Raw genomic sequence first — 22,810 nt, 5'->3', positions numbered from 1 at the left:
CCCATTGTACCCAAACTCAATTACTTCGCAGAGGTGAGAGGGTTATGCTTTCTCTTTGGACAACATTACCTCTCTTGGATACTGCGCACAAATGACTCGGATCGTTTGGGATTTGTCTTCCGATCTGTATTTTGCCAGATTTTAGCTGATTTGACTATAGGAATTCCTATGGCGTTCAAAAGGTCCATATGCGGACTAAATATCGACCGAGTACTCCGTATTGAAGGATGCATGAAGCACTTCCCGAGCTCTTCTATGAGATTACCCGATTCGGACACAGAGCCACGTGATATCCCCGAGACCGGCGGAAAAGCTATCCCCAAACACGTTCGGTGAAGATTAGATGCTGCACGGAGTACTCTGCAGGGAGTATACTTGAACAGAGTAGCGATCCTCTCTTTCTGTCTGTTTACGGAAGTCAATTCCGATGGGGTAATTCTTTCCACCGTTGCTCGTCTTCCATGTCATTAACATTCTGACAGTGAAGATCTCTGTAAGGGAGAATAGAAAACTCCCAGGGCCCAGACCAGAAAACAAACCAAAGCGAGTGGGGAGCCGAATTAAGGTTATCCTCGGTGAAGTCGCGTTGGGGAAAGGGACCGATGCTCGGAAGGGTTTTTTCACCGGAGCCAATCTCAACCTCAACGGAGCTTTCTCTTCGGATGTTGGAGATTGTGAGTCACGCGTTCCGTGCATAAGCGCTATAAGACTCCAGGGCTTCTGGAGATTGTCATTGGAGACGAATTGTTTTTTTCCGCCAAGACTTGCGAGTCGCCTTTATCAGATCCGAAAGCGGTCGAACTTCCCCGCTACTTTTTTTTTCTCCTCTCAGCGTGAGAAGGAGACTTTGGAAGAGGTTTATTAGAACCTAGCTATTGAGGTAGGTTTGGACTTGGACTTTTGATTTTTCTTTCTCTTTTCGTGACGGGACGCTTGACCTCGGTAAACCCGCTAGCGCTTCTAGCGTCTCCGAGGGGAACATACTTGCAGAAGAATTTCACTGACTCGATTCTTGCAGGCATCTCAGGCGTGGTATTGATACTCTACTCCACTGACGTTGGACTGATCGACACTCCGTACAGTCAGTGCTAGTCGATCGCTGACTACAACCCGCAAAGGGCCAAAGCTGCCCATATAGACTTGTAGAAACAAAAATGTCGGCTGAACTTCATCCCGTTGCTGTCGGCGGAGACAAGCAGCGTGTTGCAGAAGATGTCTCGGAGCAGCCAGAGTTACCAGCTTCAGAGAGTCAGACATCCATCGACGATGTCGAATCCGACGAGCACAGCGTGGCCAACATTGAGCGCATCTACAGAAAGCTGGACCGCCGCATCATCTCTGCATTCTGGATCCTGTACTTCCTCTGCTCGGCCATTCGGTCCAACGTAGGACTGGCACAGACTATGAACTCAGACTCCGGCCACGACCTCGCCGATGTCCTTCATCTCACCCCGCACCAGATTTCAACAGGTCTAGCCCTGTTCTACGTCTGCTACGTGATCTTCGATCTGCCCTCAAACCTGATCATGACCCGGCTAAGTCCCCATGTCTGGATGAGCCGCATCGTTATCAGTGTCGGTCTTATCGGAAGCTGTCTCGCTGCAATGAAAGCCGCCTGGAGTTTCTAGTAAGTCCCTGTGAACCCGCATCCAGAATGCCACTAACAAGCTTCAGCCTCCTGCGCCTGCTTCTGGGTATCGTCACAGCAGGCATGTGGCCCGGCATGACATACTACCTTACCCTATTCTACCCACCATCCCGAATCGGCAAACGAATCGGCCAGTACTTCACGGCCTCCCAAGTCTCCGCCGCAGTCGTGGGCCTCGTTTCAGCCGGCTTCCAAGAGATGGATGGCGCCAAGGGCCTTGTCGGCTTTCAGTGGATGTTCCTCGTCTACGGTGTGATCACCGTCGCCCTGGGCTTCGTGCTCCTCTGGTGGCTTCCCGATCGTCCGACTCCGCCGGGTGAGGAGCGCCCTAAGCGGAATGCGCTGATGCGCTGGGTCCCTGACAGTAAGCCCGCGCTGCAAGGTCAGGATGCAGTGGTTCATTACCATGATATGAAGCGGGTGTATCACTCGCGACCCTGGACGATGCGGGATCTCCTCGCTGTGTTCCTGGACTGGAGACTGTGGCCCCTGCTGATCATGTACTTTGGTGTTGTGGGTGTGGGTATCGGAGTGCAGTTGTACGCCAACTTGATTATCCAGGCCATCAACCCCAACCTCAGTGGTGTTGATTTGAGTCTGTTGACTGCTCCCATCTGGATCGTATGTTTCGATATCTATTGTTTAAAACACAAGCTAACATGTTTCAGATGGATCTTATCGCCATCCTACTCGTCACTCCAATGTCTGATCGCTTCCATCGCCACCGCGCGCTGTTCTTCTCCGTCCCGGTCCTCCTCCAGATTCTGGGCCTCTTGTTGACCAGCTACGCCGGCTCAGAGTCCAACCCTTGGCCCCGGTACGGTGGATTGCTGATCGTTGGCTTTGGGCTTGGACCCACTGTTCCAATCACCATGACCTGGACAGCGGAGGTTTTCCAGCCACGCCACGGCGAGGTTGGAGTCGCTGCTGCTTCGGCCGTTGTCTCTGGCTGGGGTAATCTTGGTAGTATTCTCACGACGTATGCGCTGTATTCCGGATGGAAGAGCGACTACGAGGCTCCCGGCCGTGAAAAGTACCACAAGAGCAACCTGGTCATGGTCGGGATTTTGATCGCGAGTATTCTCGCCGCGGTGTTTATGGAGGTAATGCTGCGCTTTGTCGATGGCCGGTACCGCGATGGGGATGGTGCTGTCGATGGTGCTGGCCGGCGTGAAGTCCGTCAGCGTGGGCTGAATGGACTTGGTGCTGGTGTGATGCGGTGGGCGAGACGTGGAAAGAAGATCGTCAAGTAATCGTCAAGTAGAAGTGCTTGGGCACGGAAAAGTTTTCTTATAATTCTCTAATGTTTAGTCATTTTAGACCCATAGACTAGTTAGATAGAGTTGTGGAAGAAAGATGTTGTAATACAGAGTCTTCATGGATGTCAACAATGCCCTCAAGTGATCTCTTCCTATCTATCCCCAAACGCATATATTTCCTTAGCATCTTTTACTTGCTCTCATCCGAGTACTGCCTCAGACACACATGGCTCCCCCACCTCACAGTGCACTTGTCCTCGCGTGGATGGTATTCCTTCCTATCATCTACACTCCCTCCAGGGCTCATAACAAACTCCCCATCTTCCACGCCATTGATGACCTTTAATACAACAAATCCTTTGACGGTCAACTAAGGGCAGAATGTGATATTGCCCTTCATATTCTGGTTTAAATAAGACCAAGAAGAAAACAATTTCGTCGTAACAATGGACAGATGCGAACTACGTATCCGCCCTTGGTACACGGAATAACATCACAGATCGCAAGGTAGATCATACAATTACCCCAGGCACTCCTGGTCAACCCAACCTTTTTATACCCTCATCCTCGTCTTCGTCCTCGTCCTCACACAAAATTTCAACAACGCCTCTGCCATCCTTCTCTACCTCAGACTATCTCTACCATGTCCCCTTTTCTCCTAAGACACAAGTCTCCTGATGTATTACGAGCTAAGGTCAGATCAGATTCCGAGTTAAAAGAGATATTCACACTCCCAATTAATCAGACCAAGAATAAGCTGGATCCGCGCCAAAAGGGGACAGACGTGAGCTATGCGTCTGTCGAAGGAGCGCGGTACCACATTATAGACTAGTTTAGATCAAGCACTCACGACTAATGTCCATTTTGTCATATCCTCACTCTCGTCTTCATTCTTCCAAGCACCCTTTTTGAGAGATCTGCTTGCTCCGGGGAAGTGGGGCTTCTGCTCTCTCTCTCTCTCTTTCTCTTGCACTTTCAACACTGAGGGACGTGTCTCACTCCATTGCATCTGTGCTCCTTCTGCTTTGTTGTCTCTTACGTGTAGCTCGTTTCCTCTCTTCCGCTCATACTATCACGCACTACGTACCACCATCTACTTCATTGATGGTATGGAGTTCAGATAGTGTCACATCTTGCAAGGTCTGAGTCAACTATGGTAACCATGGTATAGTTGCTCATAGTCTGCATGCAATAGACCGAGAACAAAACAATCCCGTCTTAAAGAAAGCCGAATAAAAGCTATGTGTCGGTTCTGTTCACGGCAGTGTACATCAAGAACAACGGAGTTAGATTAGAGTACACCTCGTCTAGTAGAAAGGATAGATACCATGTCACTGTGATTGGACACCAAAAGATCTTTAGAAAGCCATGCCAGATTAAGTTCAAGATCCAGTGTCACCAACCGATTCAAAGGGACCTGGATGATCTCAATACATTTGATTGGCAGGAATTACAGAGAGAAAGTCAGTGGGTCAGTAAAAGTTGAACTTGGAATTAATTGTCGATTCTCCAGAGGAACGATATCAATATGATATCTCTCGATAAACGAATGGTGTGATTCACCCATCCATGGAATTCTATGCTATTGTACGTGTCACATTACCCCAACGGGCAGTCAAGAGAAACAAAAAAAAAAATAGAGAGCGGCTACAACAAGGGGCAGAAGGAACGCAGAGGGCGGACACGGGTGCCGGGAGCAAAGAAGGATGGAACGAAAAGAAGCGAGAGCATAGAGGAAGGGCTATGAGAGACCCCTCATGCAGTCAGGCCGCTCTGGTCCGACTCCCAGGTTGATGCCGGAGGGTATCGGAGCGCTAAGACCAAATGATTCCTTTTATCCATTTAAAGGCCACCACACATGGTCTCGACGATGATACCGGTAATCTGGTAAGGATCGGCGTTAGACGCGGGGCGGCGGTCCTCGAAGTAACCCTTGCCATCCTTGGCGACTTGGCGGGGGATACGGATGGAGCCACCACGGTCGGCGACACCATATGAGAACTTGTCGATGTTACCGGTCTCGTGGCGACCGGTGAGACGCTCTTCGTTGCCCTCACCGTAAACGGCGATGTGCTCGATGTGGCGGGCCTCGAGCTTCTTCATGGCGGCCTCAATGACCTTCATACCACCCTCGGCACGAGTGCCGTTGGTGGAGACGTTGGAGTGCAGACCGGCACCGTTCCACTCACCCTTGATGGGCTTGGGCTCGAAGGAGATGCGGACACCGAACTCCTCAGCGACGCGGTGGAGGAGGAAACGGGACATCCAGAGGTGGTCACCCACTGAAAAAAATGGTTAGTATTTTGACAGTCGTGAAGGTGGAGACGCGATTGCAAAACTTACTGTCAATTCCGGGGCAGGGGCCGACCTGGTACTCCCACTGGGAAGGCATGACCTCAGCGTTGATACCGGAGATGTTGATACCGGCGTAGAGACAGGCACGGTAGTGAGCCTCGACGATGTCACGGCAGTAGACCTTGCCGGTACCGACACCGCAGTAGTAGGGACCCTGGGCACCGGGGAAACCGCCACGGGGCCAGCCGTAGGGCCATCCGTCAGTGCCGAGAAGAGTGTACTCCTGCTCCAGACCGAACCAGAAGCCCTCGTGGGCGTTGGTCTCCATCAGACGGTTGGCGTCGTGACGGTAGTTGAACTTGTTGGGGCTTCCATCGGCATCCCAGGTCTCGCAAAGAACGAGGATGTTGTCACCCTGACGGAAAGGATCGGGGTAGTAGGCAACGGGGCGAAGGTAGACATCGGAGTTGTCACCGGGGGCCTGGGAAGTGGAAGAACCATCGAAGTTCCATTCGGGAAGCTCATCGACACTTGTGACGGGCTTGGACAGGGTCTGCGGAGAATAGCGTTAGCGTCTTTGTTTCCCCACGTGACCGCGGGTGGCTGCGTCAAAGTCTTAGACTGAAATCCCCACGGCTTCGATAAGCCGGGCTTCTCCAGATAAGACAGTGCAGCCCCCACCTGTGATCTATGATCGAGGATTGAAATGAGTCATACCTTGGTCTTGGAGCGAGTACCGCCGTTGGAGTCAATCCAGACGTATTCAGCCTGAACGCGACCACGTTGGTCAAGGTTCATGTACTTGAGGAGCTGTTCAAGTCAGTATGAGTGTCTTTCCTCGCTGGCTCAAAGGCCATTGCGGAAATCCAAATCAAAGAATCAAACGCACATTCCCCGTGTTGGAGACGACAGTTGAAGATTCAGCAGCCTGGAGAGAGAGGGTTAGTTTTTGAGGTCTCGTGAGTCATCTCCAGAGAAACATACCATAGTGAATATGGGTGTGTGTGTATGTGTGAGAATGGTTTTTTGAGGTTTTAGGCTCTTGCAAAGACAGAAAAGTCTGTGGAAGGAAATCCCGAAGGAAAAAGAAAAACAGGCAACAACCACGAATGGTACAAAGCAAAGATGGAATGAATTCCAAGAAGATGAGCGAGATGGGAGATTTAAAGATGTGGAGGGGCAAAGAGGGATGATAAAGATTTAAATTTAGTCACGGCTGAGTTCTTTTTGGAAAAAAATGAGATTTTTTGGGAAATTTTGGGAAAATGCGAAGTGGATCAGCTCCCCTTTCCGGTCTAGCCCCGTATTGCCGCCGTATTTCGTGGGGCCCGGTATGGGTACTTCCACTGTACCTCCTCTCTGGCGGCAACCCAGCCGGCAACCCATGTACTGCCATCGTTCATTCTTTCCCGAAACCGGTGTCGTTGGGGAAACAATCCCCCTCAAAAAAACCCTCACTTGAGCTATTTAATTGCGATTAATGCCGTTTTAATCTGCATATTCAAAACATTTTGATATGTACGTTTAATGCCTCAATATTGAAAATCTGCAAATAGTTCGAGACATGGGTAATTCTTCGAAACCTACACTGCCGAGAGGGCGTTTCAACTTCAACTCTCCGCCACTCACTTGTCATAATCGCATCATTCTAATTCCCATAACCGGTCCTCGCCGAGTGATCTACCGTCTAACTTTTTTGAATTTTATATTTACCATACTATTACATTAACCGACAATATTCCTTACCTCGCTGTATGTTCATACACTGTGTACTCCGTATAATAATGTACGTGCTTCCTCTTCTCCGGATTTTCACCTCCAAGCTTTCCCCTGGATATCAAACACCTCACCTGATGCCAATCAGCGGTCAGGCGTCAACTCAATATGATCAATCCCTTTTCTCCCGTTGGTCCGATAAGACGGTTAATAGCTTTATCAGAGATACGGAGTAGAGCGCGATCACACGTTGATAGAACAGGTACGAACTATAGAGCCGACTATCGTAGCACTCCGTACGGAGTACTGTATAGTGCATCTATTCCTGTATCCTTTCGCCCCGGAACCCCGACTCTTGTCAAGAACTACACCCTATAGTACAATCTAGGTATACAACAGGAGCCTTGACCTCTTCATCAGGCTCAAATTTAAATACCCAAGTGATACATTGGCGACGCCAGGGCCCTTGGGCCGACCGCATATCAGCTGCAAAGCCCACAATAATGTATTCTAGACGTTTAGATCAACGCCGAAAAGGCAACATACAACATCTAGATTCTACACTCGAAACACCCCTTTTCGACTCTTTCCTTTTCGGTTAATAATAGATTCTTTTGAATATATCGTACTTTTGAAATAATATGTACAAGTACGTGTTTTATGATGCCACGAGTCTAGGAATCTAGAACTCTAGAACTGTGATAAATCACGCGCGTATCGCGAAAGTTCGGTGTGTACTCCGTACAACGCGAGCGGTTAAGTACTCCGTTCCTGAGATCGCGTCGGAGCTATCACCAAATGATAATGGCGCAGCTTATCATGTCAGATCAAGTCCGGAACGCCATTGCATGTTCACACCTTAGTGTCCGTACTGTATGTAGGTCGCCATAGTACTCCGTACAGATATCGTCCATAGCATCTCTACTTCCGTACAATGGTGAGTGTTCCTGCAGCAAGATAGACAGGTACCCACAGACCGGACCGGTTTACAGTACAGCAAATTTACATGTGCGATACGGCGCTCCGCAAAAACCCCATCGAATGGAGAAGCCCAGCCACGCAAGTGGGATCGATCAAGTCATAGGCGGCCGGTGGGGTCGACCGTGGCAAAACGTTCTCGAAACCCCCCGTTGATACACCAATCAAGCCGCTTAGACCCGCCGAGCTGGAACCACCCCGACACCGGCCATGGATAAGGGAATCATTGCAGTATTACAGGTCGGCAAGGGTTTCGGGTTATTCATAGGGTTCATTTCGATTAGGTACTGTAGAAATCACGACTTGGGGCGGGTTTAGGGGGAAGAAAAAACCTCTCGTTATGTCTATATTCACTTTAGGTGTATATTGTACAGATGCATCTCGGGAGATTTCATGTCAGGGATTCTCCAGAGAAAAAGTGGCGACTTGATCTTCTTCCCCCGTATTTTCCCCGTGAGCAAATGGAAGACAGGCAAATGTCGGGAGTTTCAGGAATCTAAGACGAGGGAGTGGCTGGTGTTCCCGATCCTCAGCCCTGTCAAGCTCCTTCTCCAGATTTTCGGACAGAAGCTCTTGTTAGTGCCGAACTCCTAGCTTCAAGACATATTTAGATCTGTTTACATCTTCTATTTTTGATCCCAGGACTGCATCCCTATTCCGTCCAGCGTGCGATCACGAGTATATTAATAGCATGAGACAATCCAGATCCGGGCTTAGTCACCGGCCAAGTCCGGGGGCTGTGTACGAGTCCTCGTACTGTGCACTATTTCTAGATCAAATAGACGAATATTTGAATATAGTCGATACAGATATACATGGATATCAAATGCATCAGATATTGCTACAAGTATCAGATTCAATGCAAGTTAACTATACATAAAAAGAATCCAATAAAATAGTAATATTGAAGAAAAGAATTTATTGCCATATGTAGATCGACATTCTTATCGCTTGTCTCCCATTGGTCCCCGGCGTCAGTGACAAACCGCGCTGACTAGAACTTCGCACATTGAACTGATACTCACGTAATTGCTTGCTTCTTATTTGCCGTGTGTAAATGAGTCAGGTCGAATGTTTCCATTTCTTACCTAGAATAGCCGACAAAGCCCTGATCTACGCATTTTTTGCAGCATTTTATAGAACTATGCTACTAAAATGCCTCATCGGAATGCGAGAAAACGGAATAGGATGACACATGGATACTTGCATTTACTTCATATTACAGGGTATACACATTTGTGTACTGATTGTACTGATTGTACTACGGAGTTCATTTCATATAAATCATGTGCCGGTTTGGTCGGTTCGTTCCTTCCGTTTCTGATACTCCATACAGATCACGAGAGAAAAGTGGTCCATGCGCCAAGACTTTATACTGACATCGGTCGTCAGTGACGACCTCTCGCCTTTGCTTTCCACAAATAATGATCTTTTGCGTGTACTTCCAAGGTTGTACTGGAGTATCAATACTTGGACAACCCTGAAAGAGGGGCAGAATAAATCTCTGCCTTGTTCCCCGAAACTAGTTGCCGATGATGACATAGGTAGCTCCATATCACTGAGGGGCAAGGACAATAGCCTCGCAGTAGAGTATTTCGGAGATTTCTCGCTGATGGTAACCGACTAATCCTCATAAAGCCTGACTGTACGGAGTACACATATGTATGGTCTGTAGCAAACCATATAATCTTCAATCTCGCATTGGAAGTCCTCAATATGAAAATACCGCATGACTCAATAAGTAGACATGAGAACCAAGTTCCGCGCACCTCCAGAGCTGATGAAACCGTTGGCCAAAAGCGCAACCATCTAATACCTCGCATCCCAAACCTACCATCGTGAATTTCGGTCTCTGCCCGAAAATGGACAAAGAAACACAAGGTGATCGACACCACTCCTTGCCGCTCAAATCTGTTATAAAATACCAATCCGTCTCGGCGCGTCTCCTCTACCCATTCAGCGATCAAATCCCTCCTGTATACAGTTTGCACCTGACGTATGGTGTCATGTTCCATGTAGCCTCGGGCGTATGTAGGAACTACAAGTGACGCACATGGCACGGTCCACTGCCCCCGCATTGTATACGGTCTAGACTTATCTGATCGACCCTGAAACAGTCTGCATCTCACATGTATGCATGCGCATCCGGAATAATGTGGGAGGTGGTGTTTCGGATGTATATTTTGGCGGCACAGGGGGTTGTTGGAAAATATAGAGATCCATGGAAGTATACTGTTCTTGCATTGGTCGGATATATATTATCGTTGCAAATTTTGTGAGACGGCTGCGAGCACGCTGTGTAGCCCTGAAGCGAACAGGTGCTTCTAATCTAAGACTGAAACACTGGTATAGGTCCAGGTTCGTATATGTTGGATTGTAGATTTACATTAAGCGGCCAGCGAAGTGTGCAGAGATGCAAGGAAGCGGTGGAATTATTGCGTGTCATTACCGAGAGCCACACGAATATGCCCCGACACCTAAAATCGACGGCAAGAGTGCCCAATTTCCACCCTAAGTGGGACCCTGCCGGGACTCGGGAAGTAAATGCGCTTGGGTGCAGGTGGTGCCCTGACTTCGGACGCAGAGTTTCGAAGACTCAAACGGGAAGTATCGACAATCTCTGAGGCGGCACCTCTGGTTTCCACGCCTGCCAGGGGTTTTCAGCGATTAAGCTCACAAGCCAAGTTCCGGGGTAAGCATACATAGTAGACATCTATAATGCTAGGGGTCCCGTGAAGGTAGAGCCCCATTGCATCATCCGATCTCGCAGGAACCAACAGGGCTCCCATGCAGATGGCTACCTGCACCCAGAGGAGTCCATGCAAAGTTTAACAAATGCCACATTCTACTCCGTACAATGCTGCCTTCTCTATTCATGCCCAGGTGGCCTACGGGGATCGGAACGAGCAAGCGTGCATACAATGGTGGCGCTTTCGATCTATCAAACGCATGTCGTGGCCATGCGCTGGGACAGCGATGCAAAACGTTAGTCATGATGGATTTTAGCTACATACATATGCAGGTAAGATAATACCCACGTACACTAGTACACATGCAAGGATGTTCCAAGAGATTGGGTTAGACGCCAAACCCCCTACCCGCCAGCACGCTGCTGGAGCCAGCGCAAAACCCACTCCACCAGAATGCCCAAGTCTTGTGAGACCTCAAGCACTCTGGCAATTTGCTTTTGGATCTCGCCGGTACTGGAGCCGGCGTCGTCTGTGCCCTGCATTTCCGCATCGCCGCCGCTTCCGCCATTAGCCAAGCCTGCAGTCTCTACAACCGAGACTTGACCGTTCAGCCCAACCTCAAAGCAGATTGCAATTTGACGAGGTCGGCCTTGAGCCGAAAGGTCATCTTCCCGGCCTTGGTGATCTGAAATCAGCAACATCAAAGCAGGCGCTTGCCCAAGTTGGGTGCGCAAGGTTACATCCACTTTGACATCGTCCCAGGGTGATTGAACGAGACTTTGTCCTCCACTGAGAGGAGTCGAGCTTCCATAGCTGGAATTTTCATTGCTCTGTTCTGGTGTTTTGATGCCAAGCAGAAGATTGAGTCTATCCTCATTGGGATTATCGTTGCTCAATATAGTGAGCCCATCAGGGTTAGTGAACTCATTTGAGGCCTGGTGCGAGAAGGAAGATTTATCAGTGGCTGTGACAGAAAGCCCATCGGTGCTTCCGTTTTCCTGCTCTGATGGTTGGAATGTCTTCCTAATCAAGTTGGCTAACAATGCATATTGCCGGAGAATCTATATTCGATTAGTTCAAATAAAGGCATGGTCAAGTGAAATAGAACGTACAGGAAGTATGTCTGCAAGTTGTCGTGGATGCGAGAAAGGTAGCTCGTGAAGAGTCTGACCAGGGATAGATTCAAACGCTTGGAATGTGTAGTTATGACGTTTCGTCTGTTGTTCACCCTTGGAGTCAACAGCCTGCACCTGCATCTGGCGCTTCCTGCGACCAATATGTGGAGATGAAACTGGCGACATAGAAGAGTCCGATACCAACAAGGCGTCATATGTGATCATCTTGTAGTCCTGCGGTAATTGCATGCCGAGATGTCGATATATGTCTGAGGCAGCGAGTATGGGAACGTCGAGAGCAGGTTCCAGCTTAGCAACGAACCGACGATTGGGCGGTGATGACTCCAGCATGCTAGAGTCCATGGCCATGGGATCATGATTCCCGTGTGTCAGACGCATAGTCTGCGGAGGGTCCAGCCAGTTCACAGAACCTGCAGCACCGTTTGAAGGAAGCGACTCATTACTTTCACCTGCGGTGAACGCTTCACTTCCAACCCATTCTTTTGAGATGCGAAGAGAAGGATATCCTACTTCACATTCAACCATAACGGCCCATGATCTGTCTTGATCTTCCAGCTCAATCTTCGAGTCTTGATCGCGTTGCTGATCGATATCCATGGCATCCGCCGATTTCTTGCTGTTTTTTGCATCCAGGACTTTCGCTTGTTCAACCCAATATTCCAAGCCGAGGCCAATTCGAGTACCTTTGTGCATTCTGGGGCGTCCAAGAACACCAGCGCAAAGGTGCTGGTAGTCACCACCGTGCTTCCCATTCTTGTTCTCCTCGCTCCAAATCCGCTTGAAATTCTCCTCGAGATTCTCCAATGCCTCAAAGCAATTGACCTCTTGGCTGAGTTTGTCAAGATTGGCAAGCCATTGTAAGTTCTCGTGGAATTGTTGTAGTGACCTCCATTTCCCAATTTCAGCCTCTTCCGGCGACTGTGCAAGAGTGCGCTTCAGGACTTCCGTGGCTTGGTCGCGTCGGACACCTTCCGTGTACTCAGGTGTGGCATATCGTAGACTAACATCTTTGACGACATCAAGGCCGGGGTAGAATTCAACTTCCAGATCGACAAAGTTGCCGGCAATGTTGAGGTTGTCGTCTTGCCAAATGGATTCGAATCCTTCAAGTCGACTTAAACGCTCCACACTCTCACGGCTGACGCCTCTTCCCGAAACGCGCGTGCGCAGCATTTGAACGACCTCGTCGATGCGATTCCTTTGCTCCTCGTCGTTGTCGCGCGCAACCCCGAGCTTGATTCCTTGCATACCAAGATTTTGGATGTCACTTTCATTCATACTCGCTCCAAGGCCATCATGCACCGCAGGCGAAGGGCTGATGCCAGTATAGCCTCCCAGAGCTAGGAGAGCTGAGGGGGAGCTGAAATTGACTGGATCATCGACCCCGCTTGTGACGGCGAGGGGTGTGGAGTATTGGTGTGATGAGACACTAGTCTGCTGGCCATGGGCCGGGCCCGAGCCTGTGGGAGTCCGCATGGATGGCGACTTATGGGCTAGAGATCTGGAGAGAGGCGCGGAGGAGGGGTGAGGAGAGGACAGGTGGGTAGGCGTCGCGCCAGGTTTGGCTGAGGGAGTTGCCATGATAGAGGATATTTCAAAAATGATTGAAGATTAATTGAGGTCCAAACACGGGTATCAAAAGACGAGATCGAAAGACAAAGCAAAGAATTCAGTATCGCGAATGCGACTCAATTCGCACCAACGCAAGCATTCGAGGAAATGACACTTCAAGATGTAGGTTTTTTTCAGTAAATTCGCAGATCAAGTATCAAATCCATCCGAAATCCCCCTTTGTCCATGAAGTCTTGCACGAACACCGATTCAGATCGTCGAAGTCCAAACAGCTCCGACAGAAGCCATGATCACGTGATACTCGTCATATCTATTTCTCACCGCGTTCCAGACCGCCTGCCGTTTCTGTTCCACTTGGATACAATTGTTGGCTAGCTCACTTGCATTTGATACCCTCAGTCTTCTCGACATTCATTATCACTGTGATAATAAAAGTATCAGCACAATGTTTGCCACAAGGGTATTTAGTCGACAAGCTCGGACTACTCTTCCTTGGTCTCAATTCCGTTGTGTCTCGACACTGGAAGGATCCCCCCATATAGTATGCATTTCGATTACACACCCATCAACATTAGTTCAATACTAACCATCTGGTAGTATGTTCATCCAACTAATGGACCGGCAAGTGGCAGTCACATCTTATCATTGCTGCCATCCGAGCCCGTGAACTCAGAACTGGCCATTGGAATCACAACCCAACTTCCACCGACAACAGACTCGTTCAAAGGAAACCCAAAATTCTTGAACATCGTCCAAGATGTGTGCTCTAAGTATGCGGTTGAAGACCCTGATGCCAAGTCACAAGCTCAGGTCATGGTATCAATTGCCGGGGCGAACTTGAGTTCGGGCGGTGTCCTTCTCGGTGGCCAGCGTGGGCGCAGACGTCGTGGTGAAAGCGGCGATTCCAGTGGTGGTGCTAGTGGTCAAGGCGGCGCGGGCTCCGGAGGTCGTGGAGGGTGGATCCATATCTCTGATACCAGACGTCCGCCTGACTATGGACGGATCGCTTGGTATGTATCTCTCTATTTCAACGGCTGATGATATCATGCATAAGAATGAAGCTAATAAGATAGGCCGGAGGACATGTTTGGAAGTCTTGAAGTTGACCCCAATGGTCAATTCGTTGGAAACAACGGCAACTATCAACCAAGCGGTATGCTTTTAATACCTGCCGAGTTTTATCGACCCCACTGACATATCTCAGGTACTTACCGAGTTGTGACTCGAGATGGAATGTGAGTATCCATCTTTTACGGCTGGCTGAAGGCCATATGAGGCCATCTTGAGTGCTAACAATCTCTGCAGCTTTGGTCTAAGCCCCTTCCTCAGGGAGAAGCTTGTACAGAAGCTTCAAGAACTTGAAAAATGATGCGTTTCAAATTCCGTACGCCATCATAACTCCTTTTGTGAATCCAGCGTGGGTTTGCTTCATTATTGTAATAACACATTTCCGGTATCTCTGCCTTCGCCTCTCTAACCTGACACATCAAATTTTGGATTGACTGAGAAATATCACGTATCATCCTCGTGCTAGGGTCCAAGTCCACCCGTGCTCACTTTGTGAAAAATTTCGTAATTGGTTGTGATCCAGCCGCTGCTTTGGTGCCACTCGACTTTTTCATAGGGCTATTATGAGTGGCACTTCGCAGCTTCTTCTTCTGCGGCGATGAATTTGCTGCTTCTCGTCCATCCTTCATTATTTTGGGACTTTCTGCGTTGGGAACTGCATCTGGGCTATGCTCTCTTTTGACACCTGGTGCCGGCTTCGGAGCATTGTCTTCGCTCCATTCAAGGTCCTTGGTAGGTCGCTCATCTTTGATCAGCTTCGATTTTGGAGATTCGGGCTCTTTCTTAGTAGCATTAGCAAAGAAGTTGGCGATATTGCTCTTATTATCTTTGCTGTCGACTGGAACAATGAAGTTTGGCGAATTATTTCCAACTTTTCCAACGTCTTTGTGAACAGGGTAGCACTCCAGCTCGCCTTCATATGGTTTGAGAAGCGATTGTAGCTCATTTGACCACTTGCTTCGACTGGGATCTAGCCATGTGGTCATGGCCTCGCTGCCAGGGTCCAGAATGACTGGCATGCGTTCATGCAAGAACTTGAGGTAGGAGTTGGAAGACGTTGTGATTACCGTGTAGGTATAAAGCTTTTCGTCGGAACCTTGGCAAATTAGCGGCAGTCCAATAAAATTAGAACTGCATAGAACTCACCCTCGTAGGACACGCAATCCCAAAGGCCAGCAAAGCACATCAATTCCCCATCCTTGCGCTTCACGAAATGAGGAACTTTTTCTTTGCCCCCGGGACCCTTCTTCAGCCACTCATAGAAGCCCTGGCAGACGACAATGCATCGTTTGTGCCGCTTCATGGTAGTCCACATGCCAGTATCTTCGATGAGAGAGTCATCGCGGCAATTGATTGTCCGCATCATGGAACCGTAATCCGGCTGTCGTTTTGTCCAGAAGGGAATTAGGCCCCATTTCATGCTTTGAAGCTTATACTTGACAGCCAGGCTATCTGAGATCTTCGGTTCTTTGCTTGTGGCATCCTTGCTTTTTTCTGGATTTTGATCTTCGTGTTCATCATGCGCTTGTCTGCCATGGTCACGCTCCTTGGCCGGTACTTCAGCACGGTAAACGGCACCAAAATTGCCTGGCGCAAAGTTGTACGTTTCTCTGACCGCATCATCATCAGGTGCCTCGTCTACTTGCATACCCTGCTCTTGCAAGCGATGCTGGACATATGCCAAGCGCTGATGATCGTTAGGTTAGAGTAGAATATATAGATGAAGGATCAACACTTACCACGCCCAAAGCGTACCGCCCACACATTCTGAAGGATGATCGAGCTAGATTGGAGAAATGACAAAATTGCAGTTGATTTGCGTGGTTTTTGAAAGTACCGATGGTTGTGTCCAAGCAGAACAGGCGGCAGAGTCGACTTCATACTCCAGGCGACGTCATGCAGCGGAGCGGAAGCTTGGACCACACGAAAATCGACTCCGGTTATCAACTCATCCCGACCTCTCCTCAACACCAAGACTGCTACACATCGCCTTGGGCTAATTCATACTCCAATTCCGCCTCGAGCGTATCACACCACCACAATGTTTCGCGCAGCATCACGGCGCACCGGCGCCAACGTCGCAAAATTTGTACAGTCACAGCCTCAGAACCAAGCCCGCTCAATCTACACCAAGAGCAACACACGGCCAAGCCTTCAAACCTATTTCCAAAATGCCAGACCTCTCGCCTCTCCCTATATCTCCGGTACTCGGCACCTTACAATCATGCAAAAGATCGGGCGCCGATACCGCGAAGCATCAAAAGGCATCTGGCGCAAGAACCCTGTGCTCATGCCACTGGCAATTTTCTCCATTGTCGGCGGAGCCATGGCCTTCGCTTACATTTCCTATGTTGAAGTGACGCGTGTTGGGCCACAGTATCATAACTTCCCGCCACCAGTGGCCGATGCCCTTCGCACCGCTATCTACTACACTGAGATCGACCTAAACCCACCCAAGGCGCTTAAGGGATACAAGGAGGCGCTGCGGATAGCAGCCGAGTTAGATGTTCACCCGTTCTCGGACGAGGTGCTTGGTATCAAGCTCCAGGCAGCGATGATGCTGGAGAAAGCCGGATTGATGAAGCCAGCCATTGATGTTTTGGAACGAACGAAAGCCGAGACTCTTGCTTGGGTGGACGCGGGACGGGCTGGTGATGCCATTGCTGCCGCTGCGAAGGTCAAAGAGGCCCAAGAACAGGCACAGAAGTCAACTGCCGAGGACAAGGTCGATGTCGAGGCTAAGCAGGAGACACCAGAGGATTTGGAAGCACTTGCTCAATATGAGAACCGCCAGCGGGACAAGGCGCTTAAGAAGGTCGTTGGAATCATGATGAAGCTTGGCGAGCTTTATTCCAGCGAGCACATCCAGGAGGACAAAAAGGCCGAGGCTGCGCAGGTCGCCGCCGTGGAACTCTGTTTGAAGGAAATGCACCGCCGCCAGAGGCTGGGACTTCCTGTTGGTAGCTCCAACAGTGATGATGGATCAGCAGGCGACGCGTGGTTGAACCTCACCGAGATTGCGACGGCTTTGGCCGAGCTTGCTACAACGTACACCGCCAAGGAGCGGTATGAGTTGGCCATGCCGCTGTATCTACGTGCACTGGATTTGATCCGTAACGCTGAAGGCAGCAACATTTCTTGCAAGCAGGTTGTGCTGCTCAACGGCGTTGCTTCTGCTTTGGTAGGCCAAGTTCAGCTGCCTCCTAAGTCTCAGCCTCAGGAACCCGTTGCCGCAGCGCAGACCGTCGAGTCTGCCCGCCAGTGGGCTGAGAAGGCCATTGAGGTTGCGGCGCACATTCAACCTCCGGTGCGAGATGAGGAATGCGACCTCACTTGTGTTGTTGCAACTTATAACCTGGGCGAATTGGCTGAGCTACAAAAGAAACCTGCTGTGGCTAAGCAGCGTTATACCGAGGCTAAGGAATTGGCCGACAAAATCAGATACCAAGAAGGAAGTCTCATGGCGAAGGAGGCATTGAAGAGATTGGGACAGAAATAACGGACATTCATGACGGGCAATGACATGGCCTTGTGTACTATATTAAGAAAGAAGCAGAAACAACTCCTGTACATTTACCAAAGTCCACCTCAAAGTAGTTAGACAAAGAGCCAAAGAACCAGTAATGAGGTACCCTAAGCTTACCAGCCACTAGCTAGAGTGGATACAGAAAACGGCTACGTTGGAAGATCACCAGCAGACTTAAGTATAGAAAAATAGGAAACATTTTGATGCCTTAACTGGTATTAGAACATCACATGTCATGCACCATAATCCAAACATTCCATTCAATGCGGATCAAGTATAGCTAGACATGTCAGAAAACCTCCAGGCCGGGGACGATTTGGTCCCGGCTCGAAGTGCTTCATTGCTCGTGGCTCATACATCCCAAACCAATGCTCTTCTTGCCGTATTTTTGAACTTTTTTCAATTCCCTTGTCAATAGAACAAAAAGAGGCTCCTCAAGCTCCGTTACAACAACTCAAATCTATGCGCGCGACATAACACCCCAGGCACGGATCTTGTTGTCGGTGTAACCGGCGAACAGAGTCTGGCCGTCAGCGGACCAGGCCAAGCTGATGCACTCGGGGTCACGGCTCTTCTTGCCCTTCTCAACGAACTCAGGCTTGAGCTCATCAACCTTGCTCTTCTTCTCGAGGTCGAAGATGGTGATGGAGCTGCTGGTGGCAGCGCAGAGCCAGTAGCGGTTGGGGGAGAAGACGAGAGCGTGGATCTCATCGCCGGCGGAGAGAGAGTAGAGGTGCTTGGACTCGTTAAGGTCCCAGAGCATGGTGGTACCGTCCTTGCCACCGGAGGCGCAGAGGGATCCGTCGGGGGAGATGGTGACGGTGTTGATGTAGCCGGTGTGACCGATGTGGTCGGTCTGGAGACGGCAAGAAGCGAGCTCCCAAACCTAAAGCGCAGAATTGTCAGCGTCAAGAAACCAAATGTGATGTGTGAGTGTCCAAGGAAAAAAAATTTTCCAGGTCCTCCAATCGTTCAAAAAATCAAAAATCAAAAAAGATTGTTGCTGTGCCCATCAGGCAAAATGGGTGAAAAGTTGTCTCATGGCCCCGGAGGGCTCTGAAGTAGCAAATACGTTTATTGCAAGCATCACGCGGGCATAGCAGTGCGGGGGAAAAGTTCTTGATAAGAGTTCGAGATCGATAGCGTACCTTGACGAGCTTGTCCCAGCCAGCGGAGACAATGACGGGGTTCTGGGGGTTGGGGCTGAAGCGGACGCAGGAAACCCACTCGGTGTGGCCCTTGTCGGTGATGGTGTACTTGCAGTCACCGAGGGTGTTCCACAGCTTGATGGAGCGGTCACGGGATCCGGAGACGATCTGGCGGTTGTCGGCGGAGAACGAGACGGACAGAACGTCGTTGGTGTGGCCGACGAAAGTGCGGGTGGTGTTGCCGGTGGAGAGCTCCCAGAGGCGGAGAGACTTATCCCAAGAGGCGGACAGAGCGTAGGCACCGTCGGAGGAGATCACCTATAACGCAGACAAGACCATCGGTCAGCGAAACCATTCCATCTGGGCAAATTTTGCTCCTTGCTCTTTCCATCCATTCTTGATTGTCGCATCCAAAAACTTCCGGTTCATTCGGGGGAATAACGTACACAGTCAGAGACGATGTGGGAGTGACCCTCGAGGCTGCGCTTGGGGTAACCGTAGGCCTGCTCATCACGGGTAAGGTTCCAGATGATCAGGGTCTTGTCGCGGGATGCGGACAGCAGCATGTTGGGGCTATTATCAAACATTCAAGTCAGAGATTGTCCCATCAAAAATTCAATCTGCGCAAATCGGAGGTTCGTTCTTACTTCTCCAGGGAGGTGGCGAGAGAAGTAACCCAGCCATTGTGGCCCTCAAGGGTGCCGCGAAGAACCAGCTGCTCAGCCATGATGGGAATGAGTGATGAAGGAGGGAGGAGGATGGGCGGAGATTGTCGTTGTCTCTGGGGGGTGAGTAAAATCGAAGACGGGAGACAGACTCGCCCGCTCAAGCCCTAAGCCGCTCTGCTATTGGGTTGTGTGGTTCCGCGGAGCCCTGATTAAGCGAAGCGGTCACATGATTTGATATCTTATCGTCATGGCCGATCTTCAAGTATACCCCGGGTAAGTTGAACCTGTTTATAACAAGCAATGGAATTTGATCTTCTTTGAATTGTTAATTTCCAAAGAAATCTGGTCGGAGATTGTCATCTGCCACCCATTCCAATCTTCTTCTATCCATGTCCTGATGACATCATCCCATCAAATATACAACATGTTGATACACGCCTCCTATGGACAAATTATAGTACAAATGTCAAGCTCGACAATGCCCCAGAGCTCAGGTGCATCGGCCTAGTTGTCAAACACCTGAACGTCAGGCATTCTGCCGAGACCACCACCGCCAGTCTTTTTATTCTTGGCCTTCTCAAAGCCAGTAGCACTCTTATCTTGAACATGCTCTCTCAGCAAAGTGAGCACCTCGGACTTCTGCCAGCGCGTCGGAACAGGTCGGTACGCGGCTCTGAAGGCACCGATAGTCTGCGCCCACTCACCACTCTTGGCACCAGTCTCCTTCCACGTCTCGGTGATGGTATCCTCCTTAGGAGTGGAAGCGGGGAGATCCTCAGGCGAGTCCTGAGTCGCCCAGTAGTAGATGTCCCAGTCATTCTCGTCAAGGAAAGTGTCATACTCGACGAGCTGATCGTAGTTCATCTTACCAAGGTTGACATCCGCAAAAGTGGAGAGAAGCAAGTCTGACTCGAGGATTCCGCGCTTGCGACTTTGGTCTGATTAAGACAGTTAGCTTATTATTCTGATTTGAGTTGATGCAGCAGTGACTGGTTGTCAGCAGGGTGCTTGCATATGGGAGAACGAACATAGTAGACGCGCGCGTTTGGTCGCAAGCTCCTCTCCGACTCGCTTCAAGGGCTCGACCTTGAAAGTGATGCCCTCCATTTCACCGACGCCAAGTTCGGGCTTTTGCGCACCGTTATCCTGGCGACCACCAGTAAAGTGCTCGATCTTTCCTGGGTAAGGGTCGGCAGGTCTGTAGTTGGGTTCGACGGAGTTCAGCATCTCCGGAGGTGACGGCTTCTCGCCCACATTGGGGAAATCCTTTGTCATGGTAGAGGTTGTGTTGGGCACAAATTGGTTTGGGGGCTTGTCGGCCTGGTTGGCGCGATGCTGCTGTGTCGCCTTGGCAGCTTCATCTTTGGCGTCCTGTAGACGTCGAGCAGAAGTGCCGAATTGGCGGCTTGATGTTGAAATTGAGCTAAAGCAAGATGGAACCGGTCGCGCGAGGCGACAGACAAAGCGTGAAGCAGACATGTTGCTTTACCGGTGGTCAAGGGAAGCTGTAAGTTGTGTGTTCCTCTAGGGAGGAGTTGGGGTTTAATGCTCTCGGCTTTGACATCATCCGCTGTAATGTCGGGGAACCGAAAAGCTCCTGTAATGCCCGGTGTTTGCACTGTTTGCGTCTTCAATGTAAACATCTCCATTGTCATAGGCTGCCTCTTCTTACTTCGTACTATAGATGTTTCAATTCGTTTCTGCTAATATTTGTCCAAGGGCTACTTTGAAATCTCTCTAGAAGTGCTGTGGCTTAGCTCCATTCGTCAGTGTATGGGCAATTGGTCACCACCGTTCAATATTGAGAATGGTATCTTTAGTCCTCTCAATGCATGCCACATACTTGCTGAAGCATCCAACCAAGAAAATGCCACTCCAAAGATTTCTTCCTTTCATATAGAGATTTTTCCACGCGTGCCAACGGCATGGTTAACTCCAACAGAAGAGCTCGGATTTACCGTGAAAACAAAATATTATTAGCGCCAGGCTGCAAAAAGCATGGTGTACATTTTATATCATTGAGATCATGACTGTTAGAACAAAAGTCCACACAACAAGCAAAAAGATTTGCAATGCAGTTACAAAACCAAAGAGAACCGTCAAAAGATGCAATCGAACCCGAAGCCGAGAATCTAGATGAGGTGCTTAGATCTGCAACCAAGTCAGTAATCAATCCCTGTTCTGCAGCCGCTGCCTCATCCCAAAGAACAAGCAAAAAAGCATGCACATACCTGAAGTAAGCCCTCAGGTAAACGACCTGCCAAGCACCAAGCCCGACAAGCATACCCATAGTACCGAAAGCGAACCACTTAACGCGCTCGTTGGTACTCTCGTTCGTATCACGTAGACGCTGCTCGCGGGCACGCAGGTACTCCATCTCCGTAACGATATCGGCGACCATTTCCTCGATGCGGCGGAGGTCTGTCTCGACGGGCTTGAGCTTCTCCTGGGACTGAATGCTGTTCCAGTCGCGGGCATCGGCGCCAATGTCGACGTCGAGTTCGATGGGTCGGGAGGGGTTGGCGATGCCGTCTGTGTTCATTAGTCTATATCCCACAGCTCGGATTTAGTCTGCTTACTGTGGCCAGTGAGCTGGTTATCGAAGCAGACGTCGAAAGCGGTGTCGGCGGGCGAGGTGAAGAGCTGGCGGGTTTCGCCGACAACATCCTTAGGCCGGCCGTAGTCGTTACCCATTGCGTCCTTGATCTATATTCAATGTCGAGGTCAGCGGGGATCCAGCTGTAGGGTTCTGAAGTCGGTGTCGGTATCGACCAGCTGCCAAATTGCGCCAGTTCATCCTTTCCCCCGTTCAGGCACCACGTACGTGAATGTTGACTTTCTGTCCATCACCCTTGGTTCCACCGACCGTAGCAGTAACAACGACCAGCTGGTCCTTGGAGACGAAGTTACGGATGCATCGCTCGTTCTTGCCGCCGCCTGAGGTGGCAGTGAGGTCGAATTTGAGGGCAGAAGCGAGCTGTACGAAGACGAAGAGGAAGCCAAGGATGCTCCTCAGCGTAATTGGTGAGGTGCCCATGGTTGTGGCGTGGAATTGGCTGTTGTAAACACGGATGCGTGGTTGTTGATGCCACCTGGTAAGGGGATC

At 49.9% G+C, this 22,810-nt stretch overlaps 8 protein-coding genes across 8 annotated transcripts; 3 read left to right on the top strand and 5 right to left on the bottom strand.

Annotated features, from left to right (window-relative positions):
- Positions 1-1,154: 1,154 nt before the first annotated feature.
- On the top strand, positions 1,155-2,901 carry N7506_011373 (putative MFS transporter; the record flags this gene model as incomplete). Its single annotated transcript, XM_056960666.1, has 3 exons — positions 1,155-1,627; positions 1,675-2,269; positions 2,317-2,901. The coding sequence occupies 3 exons, from the start codon at positions 1,155-1,157 to the stop codon at positions 2,899-2,901; spliced, it is 1,653 nt and encodes a 550-aa protein (XP_056806821.1).
- A 1,848-nt stretch (positions 2,902-4,749) lies between these two features.
- Positions 4,750-6,189, bottom strand: glnA (glutamate--ammonia ligase; the record flags this gene model as incomplete). Its single annotated transcript, XM_056960665.1, has 5 exons — positions 4,750-5,189; positions 5,251-5,755; positions 5,920-6,012; positions 6,092-6,130; positions 6,187-6,189. 5 exons carry the CDS (start codon positions 6,187-6,189, stop codon positions 4,750-4,752), a joined length of 1,080 nt encoding a protein of 359 aa, XP_056806820.1.
- Positions 6,190-10,990: 4,801 nt separating this feature from the next.
- On the bottom strand, positions 10,991-13,303 carry N7506_011371 (RNA polymerase II mediator complex middle subunit MED1; the record flags this gene model as incomplete). The annotated part of the gene is made up of 2 exons (XM_056960664.1): positions 10,991-11,647; positions 11,699-13,303. The coding sequence occupies 2 exons, from the start codon at positions 13,301-13,303 to the stop codon at positions 10,991-10,993; spliced, it is 2,262 nt and encodes a 753-aa protein (XP_056806819.1).
- Positions 13,304-13,739: 436 nt separating this feature from the next.
- N7506_011370 (uncharacterized protein) lies at positions 13,740-14,663 on the top strand (the record flags this gene model as incomplete). The annotated part of the gene is made up of 5 exons (XM_056960663.1): positions 13,740-13,754; positions 13,892-14,304; positions 14,368-14,447; positions 14,499-14,529; positions 14,600-14,663. 5 exons carry the CDS (start codon positions 13,740-13,742, stop codon positions 14,661-14,663), a joined length of 603 nt encoding a protein of 200 aa, XP_056806818.1.
- Positions 14,664-14,847: 184 nt separating this feature from the next.
- Positions 14,848-16,128, bottom strand: N7506_011369 (SOS response-associated peptidase; the record flags this gene model as incomplete). Its single annotated transcript, XM_056960662.1, has 3 exons — positions 14,848-15,458; positions 15,509-16,049; positions 16,102-16,128. The coding sequence occupies 3 exons, from the start codon at positions 16,126-16,128 to the stop codon at positions 14,848-14,850; spliced, it is 1,179 nt and encodes a 392-aa protein (XP_056806817.1).
- Positions 16,129-16,403: 275 nt separating this feature from the next.
- Positions 16,404-17,861, top strand: N7506_011368 (TPR domain protein; the record flags this gene model as incomplete). The annotated part of the gene is made up of 1 exon (XM_056960661.1): positions 16,404-17,861. One exon carries the CDS (start codon positions 16,404-16,406, stop codon positions 17,859-17,861), a length of 1,458 nt encoding a protein of 485 aa, XP_056806816.1.
- Positions 17,862-18,348: 487 nt separating this feature from the next.
- cpcB (40S ribosomal protein RACK1) lies at positions 18,349-19,763 on the bottom strand (the record flags this gene model as incomplete). Its single annotated transcript, XM_056960660.1, has 4 exons — positions 18,349-18,774; positions 19,037-19,354; positions 19,483-19,609; positions 19,684-19,763. 4 exons carry the CDS (start codon positions 19,761-19,763, stop codon positions 18,349-18,351), a joined length of 951 nt encoding a protein of 316 aa, XP_056806815.1.
- A 445-nt stretch (positions 19,764-20,208) lies between these two features.
- N7506_011366 (G-protein comlpex beta subunit CpcB) lies at positions 20,209-22,741 on the bottom strand (the record flags this gene model as incomplete). The annotated part of the gene is made up of 6 exons (XM_056960659.1): positions 20,209-20,642; positions 20,733-21,109; positions 21,166-21,375; positions 21,936-22,236; positions 22,284-22,410; positions 22,529-22,741. The coding sequence occupies 6 exons, from the start codon at positions 22,739-22,741 to the stop codon at positions 20,209-20,211; spliced, it is 1,662 nt and encodes a 553-aa protein (XP_056806814.1).
- Positions 22,742-22,810: the final 69 nt, after the last annotated feature.

Source organism: Penicillium brevicompactum (assembly GCF_028827555.1).
Source record: "Penicillium brevicompactum strain IBT 35665 chromosome Unknown utg000007l_segment0_segment0, whole genome shotgun sequence".
Lineage (NCBI taxonomy): Eukaryota > Fungi > Ascomycota > Eurotiomycetes > Eurotiales > Aspergillaceae > Penicillium > Penicillium brevicompactum.
Note: the sequence above shows the minus strand (reverse complement) of the source record. Positions and strands in the feature narration are given on the sequence as shown.